Source organism: Centroberyx affinis, unplaced genomic scaffold, assembly GCF_046629955.1.
Source record: "Centroberyx affinis isolate AG114_WGS23_722 - 3 ecotype Tasmania unplaced genomic scaffold, CSIRO-AGI_Caff_v1 ptg003656l_1, whole genome shotgun sequence".
NCBI classification, from domain to species: Eukaryota; Metazoa; Chordata; class Actinopteri; order Beryciformes; family Berycidae; genus Centroberyx; species Centroberyx affinis.
Window position 1 is genome coordinate 8700 of NW_027281559.1, and position 11386 is coordinate 20085.

The following is an 11386-nucleotide window of genomic DNA, read 5'->3' on the forward strand; positions in this document are numbered from 1 at the left end:
TATGATGTTAGAGAAGTGAGCAGGTCATGGTGGTTGAATGCAACCTTTAAATCCACGGTATTGATTTTATGTGAAAGAATAGAATGCGACAGCAATCTGAAATCCTGTTGTAGAGAGCGAGCGCTGTGGCCACGCTGATATAAATAAACAACAAAACAACAGAGGCAGAGGAGCGCTTTGACTCGTAGCCTTTTGTTCTGCAACGCTACAACTCTTCAGACTAAATAAAACAGATAAGGGCCAAGTGCTCCACACACGGGATCCAACCGAACACACACACACAACACAGGCTATGGTGATATCTATAGAAGGCAGGTGAGGGTGGGCGCTCCTCAAGGGGAGATAAGCCCGATCAATAGAAACACGAGGAAGCGATAAGGCTGAGCTGAGGTGAACACATCACAGCTGACTCACAGGGAAACAGGCTACATTAGTTAACAAGACAATAGTCCCCGGACGAGGTGCTGCCACAGTAAGCAGCGGAGAAGGAGACCGGCCATTTCCGTCTGCCCTCTGAGTCGGTGACATTTAGAAACAAAGGCCACAGTATGAGGTCTGTCCACCCTCCCACCCTCTAAGACCTTTCCCCTCTGAAGGTCAGGGGGTCCCGCCTGTCCTGAGAGGATAAAACCATTGTTCCTCAGTCAGATGGCTGGTCAACCAACCAGCAGAGTAGTAAGATAAAAAATGCTGGGCACAGTAGACTTCACTACGTTTAAATATTAAAGAGCTACCAGATGTGGTTCATATGGCAGTATAAGAGATTTATTTTGAATAGGAAAAAAAATGTGGATCGCTTGTTTTAAGCTAGCTTGTCTGGCAAATGACATGCCTGCTGTCCCAGTTTGTTGCCAAATGCTTTGGGAGTCAACACATTAAAGGAAAAATCCACCCTTATACTGTTTATATCCTCAATCTGTGATACGCAGTGCAGTCCAGGAGTTATTTTGTGATGAAGAGATGTAATTTACTTTTTTGGTGAACCCACTTCCCTCAATCTGCCTCGTCTACTTCCACTTCAGTTAATGATTTCCTACATTTAAAAAACACCAAAGAACTTGCCAGTGTCCCAGTGTACCTGCAGGAATACTAAAAATACACCGTCAAAAAACAAAATGGACCCAGAAATGCAAGGCACATTGTCAATAGCTGTGTATTTTTAAAAGTGTCAAAGTGTTTTACACTTTCCTTGCATCTGGCAGGATAAATCAGGCAAACCTTTAGCAGTTTAATTATGTGAAACCATAACCTTTACAAATATGTGATATTTTATTTTGCCCAGGTCTGCAGGCTACTACATGTTTTGATTCTGTCATGAGGAAATAGCAGCTTCAACATACTTTCAGAGATTGATCTTAGGCTGAAAGGAAGCAAATCACTCTTGAAACACCTGCCACTGGGACGTAATGATTAACTTGGGTGTGTTCTCCATCACAGATGCAGCAGTTACAAAATAAGTCAGTTCAAGCTTGTTAGCCCTGAAACTTGGCCAGGGTGGATTTGTCTGAAATTAATCAATGCTACACTGAGGCTAATTAAATCTGAGCTGTTGTCAAACCTACACAACACTCAGAGGATAACCACATGTTGTGTGGACTGCTTAATTAATGCGGTTAAATAACTGATTATCTGTTGCGCAGTTACATAGAAAATATATTGGTAGCAGTTACATACATGCTGCTTAATGATTCTGGTCATAGTGACATGAAGGCAACTATTACCATTCACCGTGATAGTTTGCAGCTTTGCTGTGCTGGGCTAAACGGCCTTGTGTCCAATAGTGGCAAAATCCAGGCAGGCAGCCTGCACGCCTGGCCAAGTCCCACAGTGATTTTCTTAACACGGCTAGGCTTTAATCGCAGCGACAGACGGCCCAGAGAGCGGATCAAGCCAGCCAGAGGCAGAGGGATGACCGAGGAGCGAAAGCTCAGAGTGTAATCCCAACCAAAGCACGACACTTTCCCCTCCGAGCGGTCAGGCATGGCCTTGTCTATAAGGAGTCTATGAGACGAGGGAAGAGGGGAGAGAGAGAATAGGACAACAGGATAAGCCCAAGTTAAGGAGCAAACAGTGAGAAAAATGGGGAAAGAGGGTGAAAAAAATCAGTGGAGAGAGAAAGAACAGAGTTGAGGAGGGAAGAGACTGCCCAGTGAGTGGAAGAAAGGGTGATTAGTGTTTGATTAGCTGGCCGTCTGGCCCGAGGGGCAAACCTCAGTCCACCCGCACTGTGCCACTGGCTGTGCTCTCCCCGCTAAACCATCTGCTAGACCGTGGTATGCATGGCTGACCTCCCATGCACTTACATGCTACACACAACAAGGGGAGGATTCATAGTATATTGCTCTTTAGTTCACACTGGAGACGATGACATTGCAACACTGATTTATTCCATTCTGAAAGGGAAACGTATTTATCAACCCATACCAGGCACTTTTACTGAGGCTATATATCATGATTCATTACATACAGTAGGCGTATTGAGGTGTGGATCTCATTCCATATTATTGTGCCCGAGTTCAAATATGGAAAGAAGTACAGAAGTTCTCATCAGCCACTATTTACTCTGCTAGGCTACGATAAGCAAATGGTCAGCAGACATCTGATGGTCAGCAGAATCACTGTTTCATCAGCTGCCAGTGCTTTAGGGAGGCACGCTTATGCACACACACACACACACACACACACACACACATACAGGAGAGTGTCAACCCCCTGGGAACTCAAACAGCTGAATGAAGACATCACATCAGCTGTCTGGCAAATTCTGCTGAGAGGAGAGCAGGGAGGAGACAGGCCGTGCTAATAGCCTGTCCTGGAAAGTCTCTCCAACAACCTTTAGGCTACAGTGAATTATTTGGGGGGTTTTTTTGGGTTTTTTTTTACAGTTGGTGATAAGAAAGTCTTTCAGCCAGAACTCTCTGTCAGAAAGGAGTGGGTCGGATGAGATAACACCTACCTTTCCGAGCATCATCCTGGAGAAATGCATTTTTGTGGGGCGAGTTTAACCTAAAACAGTATTTAGTCTGTCTCTGTGGCTGTCAGTTATCCCATCAGTCACAGACACAGACACACACCAGAGGCAGAACTATCTAACTCAGCTATCACCGGTCAGGATTAGCCTATAATCCATTCCTAAATTACAGGAACGGTTGCCACACAGCTGCCATAACTCATGGCACTAAGAGGTGGGATATCTGTCTTTCTATTGTCAGACCTGACGCTTCTCTCGAGTCAGCCGCACTCAAGAGGAGCCTTCCCGCAACCCATGATTCGGCAGGTCAGAGGTCACCTGCGGCCCCTGGTCTCCACGACGACAGCCTGGCAGTCCCAAAGACTGTGCCGGTGCCCCCACCCTCCCCCCACCACCCACACACTCACTCACTCACACACTCTCTCTCTCTCTCTCTCTCTCTCTCTCTCTCTCTCTCACACACACACACCTTTTGTTCCCAACCTCCTGGGCATCAAAAGAGACCCTGGAGTGTGAGCTTCAACCCAAACATTTACAACAGGCCAAACACATTTCAATACACTGCAGTGTGCGTGTGGGGGAGAGAGACAGAGACAGACAGTGAGAGAGAGAGAGAGAGAGAGAGAGACTTTGCCATGAGACCACCATAGCTGACAGAAGAGATAAATGGTGAAAAAATACTGCTGTTAAGTAGATTGTTGATCTCTCTCTCTCTCTCTCTCTCTCTCTCTCACACACACACACACACACACACACACACACACACACACACACACTTGAAAATCTTTCTACTGGGGTAGTTGTGAGAAAACAGACAAATTGTGAGGATTAATATCCCTGATTTTGGCACATGGACTCTGTGGTCTAGTGAAAAGACTGTGGAAATGGAAAATGTACAGGTTTTTATCTAAACAATCAAGTCTAGGTCTAGTGTATAGAAAGTTTTGAACATGGCATGATCATGCACAACAACTAGCCATGCATCTATACTGACACAGGTTTCGGCTGCATCGCTGCATGCAGCGGAGCTCGGATCACGAAAAGATCAGAAAAATTGGCGCTCACCATATTTTGCATGCAGGACATCTCTTGATCAACACCGGGAGTCTGCTGCAGTTTCTGTCTCGGTGCTGTAGCTGCTTATATAATGAAACAAATGGCGCATACGTGGCTCCGCAGATTACTTCCAGGGACTTAGCAGAGCAGACAGTGATCAGCCTGCTGGCCGAGTGGAGAGAGGCGCAGACTGGGACTGTCTCTTTTCCCTCTCCGAGATTTGAATAGCTGAGAAGGAGCAGAGAAGGCAGGGAGACATGTGCTTGGTCCCCGGTAACAGACTGACAAACTTCAGATGACAGTGTGACAGCGCCATCTAGCGCCGAGACAATTAGTTGCGCCCGACAAACAGAAATCCAGACGCAGTCATATGGGGTTAGATTTGTCTAATAAATAAATAATTGCACAAAACAAGTTTCACAAACAGATGATCATGTATATGTATATCACAACTCGTGAATAAACAAGGATGATCACAAATGTATTTTCCTGTCCACAAACAAATGCCACTTAACTTGAATAAATGTGAAACAATTCCATATATTTCCTTTTATGAGCCTATTTGCAAATGCTATATGAATAGGCTGCATGCTAAATAAAGATGTGATTATATTGTCAGCAAAGCCTGACAGTGTGATCATTTCTTTATATGATATATTTCCAAGTTAGAACTTTGTTTTTCCAAAGTTACAGTATATGCAAAATAATAAAATAAAAATATAACATACAATTAATATATATATATATATGTGTGTGTGTGTGTGTGTGTATATACATATATATACATATATATACATACACACACATATACAGTATATATATATATATATATAAATTGTATATTATATTCTAAATTAAAATATAGTATTATTATATGACTTCCTTTTATAAATGTTTCATGTGCATATTTACATAAAAAATATATGTGATTTTTCTTTTTGCATTTATTTACAGGTTGTTGAATCTGCATCACAAGACAGAATGAAAGACAATTCTCTGGATTCATGCAAAATAAGGGGAAATAGGCACAAAAAGACCATGTGTGTATAAAACTATTTAATATACAAGCATATGATGCACAACAATTTCCATACTGAAAAAACCCACAAAGACTCAGCTATATCTATTCCAACATACATTGTATTGTGCGCCCATTATTCATATAGCTACAAAAGTTTAAAGGTTGCCAGAACATCTTTTGCTGTGATTATGTATTCATGTATAGATAACTGATAAAATACTGTTAAATGCTGTGGCGGAGCAATTTGCTTCCCAGCTGGCCTCCAAAAATGCTTTTAACCCAAATGCCCCCTCCCCCCCACCTCTCTCTCTCTCTCTCTCTCTCTCTCTCTCTCTCTCTCTCTCTCTCTCTCTCTCAGTAATGTGATCCAGTCGTTAATGGCTCATGGCTTCTTAGGCTTGGCTTTGGCGACCACTTTAACGGTGGTGGATGCCGACTTGGCTCCTTGCAGGTTCTGAGCCGTGCAGGTGTACGTTCCCTGGTCCACTTCCCTCACCTCCTCCACCAGCAGGACGGACTGAGACTGCTGCCGGGCCGCACCTCCTCCACCGTCCGGCCTCACGCTCTCCTGGGTGTACAGAGGCCTGCCGATCTGCAAACCAACCAGCACAGGTGACCCGTTCAGTATGGAAATAAAACACATGAAGCATTAGGAGTGAAGCTGTAGTCTCCCTGAGCGTCTGACCTGCTGTCCAGGATACTCCCAGGTGAAGTCGACGACCACGTCCTGCTCCCCCATCACGGTGCAGCTGACATGCAGGTTCTCTCCCAGAGCCACCGAACTCGATGAGGCCTGGATCACTGGGGCGGGAGGAGCCATGGGGTCTGATAACAAATGTAGAGTTGTTGTAAACAATTGAGTAGAGTTGTTGTAACAATAAGTAATAAGTTACACCAAACAATCATCCAGCAGCGATTTGTATTCAGCAATTTAATGTGTCTGTGCCCTTTCTGTGTGGACTTTGCATGTTTTCACCATGTTCGTGTGGGTTTCAGTTTCCTCCCACAGACCAGAGACATGCAAGTCAGGTGGATTGGGAAATCTAAATTGTCCATAGGTATGAATGTGAGATGATTGTCTATCTGTGTTAACCCTGTGATGGACTGTGTTTCCCTGCCTCCTGCTCAATGCATGCTGGGATAGGCTCCAGCCCCCTGTAACCATGAACAGGAATAAGCAAAATGAATAACTGAATACATGAAGGAATGAATGTCTCTGTGGCAGAACTCACAGTTGACGTAGATGAGCATGTACTTGGTGGAGCTCTGCCTCAGGTTTCCCAGGCTCGCCACGCAGTACAAGGCTCCGGCGTGATGAGGCCGGGGCCGGTGGATAGTGAAGCCCCGCCTGACGTTAAAGGAGATCTCTGCCCCGTCCACCGCCACCTCCGACGGGGGGAACTCGCGGTGCAGCGTCACCTTGGCCTCGGGTGACGTCACCTGGCAGGGGAGGAGCGTCGGCCAGTTGGTTCGCAGCTGAATCACCTCGTAGTAGTCGGATGACGGCACAAACAGCTCTTGTGGGTCTAGTTAGTACAGGGAGCAGATACGGCAAATCAATGATAAGATAACATGAGAGCGTAAAAAGACTTCCTGTCTGGTGGTGGTAAAATAAAGCAGAGGCCTGCAGTTCTGAGAAGTGCGTATTCAAGCTGCAATAAAGATCATTTATTGTACCAGGAAAGAAGACGAAGACTTTGACAGCTTTGTCATACTCCTTCCTGCAGTCGGTGTCTTCACAGTACATAGGGTAACAAGTGTACTCCCCTGTGTCTGCACCCGTACTGTTGACTAATGTCAGAACTCCATATCTCTCATGTTGGACAATTCTGTGGAAAATATGAAACAGTCAAACAACATACTGATTTTCCAACAGGCTTTGTCAGCAATCATACTGGGTAATCATGACTAATCATTCTCTGTAATTAATCATCCGGGGTAAGCATGAGTAATCAGTCTGGACGGTCACTGGTAATCATTCTGCGTGAGCCTTATCAACTGAAGAATAAATTGTACAGTGTGTACTGTGTAATAAATATTAACTAATGCATTGCCATAAAGCAATGCTGCCTACCTGAGCCTCCCATCATCATCCTCCTCCAGGTAAGAGGGAACGCCCCACTGGACAGGTTTGCCCTTGCACCTCAGCTCGAGGATGCTTCCTGCCTGCACACTCAGGGTCTCACCCAACTTCTTGAACTTACCCTTGTTCAGCACCTACATTTGTCAGATACAAGAACATACATAAAAGTTACTTACACAGACAGAATCATGTGCCTCAATAAATGGCTGTTTTATCTGAGAGTCAAAGTGGTTTAGCATCCTTCTTTTGAAAATACATAAAAGTTATTCCGGTCACTCTTTGATACATGTAAACTATCAGAAATTATTTTGTACTGGAAGTTGAAACATGCTGCACCTGTGTGAGTAAGGTCTGTCCCTTGGCTGCAGGTGTAGCTTTGACCTTGGGTTTAGCTGTTACAGCTCTGGGCCCTTTGTTTGTTGCTTTCCCTAGTTTGGGTTTGGTGGGCTTGGGCTTCCTCCCTGGAGTGGTCCTGTGTTCTTGAGCATCTTTTTGACAATACCCTGCAGAGTAAAGTACATAATACAGCATCAAAATATCACAAATGCAGATACACTCACAAGATGAGTCATATGAACTGAGCAATAACCACTCACTATGCTTACAAAGATGAATATGGCAAGACTGCTATATATGGCATTGGTGAGGCTTATCATTTCAGTAAAATTTCTCTATCAGATCCCAACTTCTACAGTAAGCCGTATCTTGTATTAGGCCGGCGGAAATCTACCTCCCTTTGTACCTCTAGGAATGCATGTTCAAAGAACCGCTCAGCAAGTCACTTACCTAACTCGAGGATTAGAGCACAAATGAAGAGAGCGCTCAATACCAGCCTCCACTTCGCCCCAAATAATTTCACCAAAAGCATGACCGATCTATGGATTATTATGGCGGTCTGTGGATTATTAGTTCATGTAGTTCAACACAGTTCACAAGAGAACGCACGGCAGAAACCAGAAGAAGAGGGAAAGGGGAGAGAGAAGGCGAGAGAGGAGTGAAGGAGAGAGAGAGAGAGAGAGAGAGAGAGGAGGAGGAGGGCAGCGCTCGCAAAGTGAGGTCAGCTGTTTAACGGAATCACACAAATTCCTCCTCCTGAGAGTGGCATTAGTACCCCAAATTCCTCCTGACTGGCTCAATGGAGCCTTTCAAGCTTGTCCGGACCAATGAGGGCCCAGAGACAGAGGCCCCTCCGTGTGGAATAGCACAGCCTGTTTGCTTAGCTGCTGGACTGGAAGTGCGCTGGCCCTCCAAAGCACACCACATACCCCAGAAAGGGACTGCAGCAGGACTTTTAAAAAACATTTGGTGGCCAACAAATCAAGTATCCTTCAAATATTAATTGTCTCTTGACAGGTAAAACAAACAGAAGACTACACTTCATCTAGACTCATCAACACAAAACTGATCTTGTAAGCTTTTGGGATTGTCATTTTAAATTATATTATATGAATCTGTTTTGTGAAGCATACAACTCTTTCTTTTGATGTCTTTTTGCAATACATCATATATTAAGGATGCTGTGAAACACTCTCTGACATCCCAACATTCTTGTTCATTGACTGTGAAAAGAAGAGTTCATGGAGTTGGATCGGGTCTGTTATTTCACTTTGGCGCTACTCAAATGTTGCTCTCAAGTGTGCAATGTCTCTACTCACGAATTAACACCAATGAAAGCGTGTTTTTCAAAACAAAAAAGCAAAGAAAATAATGTTTGAAGAGATCCATGACATACTGTACCTCTGGGAGAGACACTGTGGGATGAACAATCCAGACCTTTTCCTTTTGAATGGCTAACTGAGCCATGATTATGAATATGACACAGGTAAGCTCATGTGAAAGGTGCTATTGTTCTCTGTGAACGCTGGGTAGTCAGCAGTTTCTGGGTCTTTATACTGGATCAGGAACTGGGCATTATTATCAAATTGTCAATGGAAAAATGTGTTCCAGACCATCTTGAGAACTTGATTATTTATTTTTAATCAAGAGATACATTTACAAAATATCATTCATGAACATTTGTACATTTTCCATATTTACACTTTAAAACAATAAACCATTAATTAAGCAAATCTCCAAACAGGCTAAAAACAAATAATACAACATTCCACAAAAGGCATTCTCTATCTACATTTTACATCTATATACTGTAAATGTACCTCTGTATTTTGATATGTAAAAAACAAATTCTCATTTCATTTGTAAATCATAATTAGATCTGAATATTTTTTACATTTGTTATGAAAAATGTAAACTTTCTTTTTTATCAAACTGTAATAAAATGCTAATTATCCATAGAAAAGTGCTCAAGCCCTTTTTACACATATTTTTGCTTTGTTGTGAAAAATATCATCATTCCCTGTTCTTTGCTTTACATCTTGAACTTATGTTACACAGTGAAATGTGAAATAACACTTTAGTGAGTTTCTTTTTGTAACTACCAGAGAAAGAAAATGTTTATATATACAATCACAAACTGTATCACCATGTAATACAGTGGCAATGTGGAATAAAAGGCGTCAGGTCGGCCCATCTGTCCATTTGTCTGCACATCAACACATCATGCTGACACTCTCTGAAAACAGCAGAAACCAGAGGTGTGACCAGGTCAACTTTGCTCCAGACCAAAGTCAGTCTGAAGTCTTGAGGCACAAGTCTCAAGTCAAGTCCCAAGTCATTAATGTCAAGTCTTAAGTCAAGTTTCAAATCTAAACGTAGAATGCCAAATCAAGTCAGAACAAATCAAAGGACTTTTCAATATAATTTTAATAGTATAAAAACGTGTTAAGTGCTTCATGAGTTTGATTTCTATAATCACTTTCAACTTCAATAAATTCAATAGTTCCATACAAATTCAAAAAACAGAATTTAAATTCAGTCTGGTGGAACAAATCTCATCACTTTCAATCAAGTCATTTGCACAAACACAAGATCTTTTCTCAAAATTTTAGAAATCTTTTCAAGTCATCAAAGTACAAGTCAAAGTCAAGTCCTAAGTCACCAGAACCCAAGTCAAGTCAAGTCTCAAGTCTTCTCTTCATGCATCAAGTCAAGTCTCAAGCAATTAAAATTATGACTCAGTCTGACTGTAGTCCAAGTCATGTGACTCGAGTCCCCACCTCTGGCAGACACAGATCAGCACCAAGGCCAAGCAGAACAGTAGTTACGCACTTACAGTAGGTTCTTGCTGTAACATCTCAATCTATTTCCCTCCTTTCTGCCCAAGCTCAGAATTTCTCTTCTTTGATGATTTCTTTGTCTGTTTTGCCACTGATGGTTTCGATCTGCATCTGGCTGGACAGGAGACGCTGCTTTTGAACACTGTGACGGATCCCATAGCCAAAATAGATGAGGAACCCTGCAGAGAGAGGTGAAGGGTCATTACAATTCAGAATCAATCCTCTGAACTCTAAATATGTTCTTTCATCTATGACTGCAAATGCATGCAGACTGACTCCAAGGTCTTACCCACTAACATCCAGACAGCGTATCGTAGCCATGTGTCTCCTCCTAACTGGACCATCAGGTAGACATTAATAAACACACTCACTACAGGCAGGGCAGGAAGAAACGGCACCTATGAACAGAGAAAAGGGGGATATTAAAGGCTTTTCCAGTTGATGCTCATAACAAATAACACACTAGATTTCAGTCTGATCGCACAGATTTACACTTAAGATGTGCTCACCATGAAAGAAGCCCTGGTGGCATTCTGTGGGTTTCTCCACATAAAGAAAATGTTGACCACCACAATGAAGGCTAAGATGGCGACGCACACCAGACTCCACACTTCCTTCTGGGACAGAGCGTCTATGGCTTGGGTCAGGATGACACAAAGGGCAATCACACAAGCAACTGGAGAGAGAGAGACAGAGAGAGAGAGAGAGAGAGAGAGAGAGAGAGAGAGAGAGAGAGAGAGAGAGAGATGAAAAAGATTCATTAGGGATATCTGAATGAGAGAGATTTGTGGACCAGAAAGAAAGGCCAAGAGAGAGAGATTAAGAAACAAATGAGAAGCCATGGATGTGTTGGTATTTCCGCTTCACTTACTAGAGAATACAGTCAAGCTTGTGACTGTTCTTGAGGTGTCTGTAGTGGGAGATGAAGGAGGCTTTAGGCAGCCAAACTTGGTGTTTGATTCTCTGATCTGCAGTTCATCGTCTTCATTTGGACCCACTTGGTACCTTGATTGCAAAGATGAGAAAAATAACATGGGATATGTTCCTTTTGCTTGATCAATATTCAGGGTAAAAGGCCG

The 11386-nt window shown here is 43.1% G+C and overlaps 1 protein-coding gene across 1 annotated transcript; it reads right to left on the reverse strand.

The window, feature by feature from the left end:
- Positions 1–5407: 5407 nt before the first annotated feature.
- On the reverse strand, positions 5408–8041 carry LOC139661930 (platelet-derived growth factor receptor-like protein). The gene is made up of 7 exons (XM_071540515.1): positions 7918–8041; positions 7468–7634; positions 7123–7265; positions 6726–6877; positions 6281–6574; positions 5734–5873; positions 5408–5640 (listed from the first exon to the last, which is right to left on the reverse strand). Exons 1-7 carry the CDS (start codon positions 7997–7999, stop codon positions 5431–5433), a joined length of 1188 nt encoding a protein of 395 aa, XP_071396616.1. The 5' UTR covers positions 8000–8041; the 3' UTR covers positions 5408–5430.
- Positions 8042–11386: the final 3345 nt, after the last annotated feature.

What these genes read in the sequence shown, in the direction of transcription:
- LOC139661930 (XM_071540515.1), bottom strand. Translation starts at nt 7,999, where the DNA reads ATGCTTTTGGTGAAATTATTTGGGGCGAAGTGGAGGCTGGTATTGAGC. An exon ending in TGCTCTAATCCTCGAGTTAG is followed by an intron (nt 7,635 to 7,917) that starts GTAAGTGACTTG and finishes TTTACTCTGCAG; the next exon opens with GGTATTGTCAAAAAGATGCT. An exon ending in AGTCTTCGTCTTCTTTCCTG is followed by an intron (nt 6,575 to 6,725) that starts GTACAATAAATG and finishes TGTACTAACTAG; the next exon opens with ACCCACAAGAGCTGTTTGTG.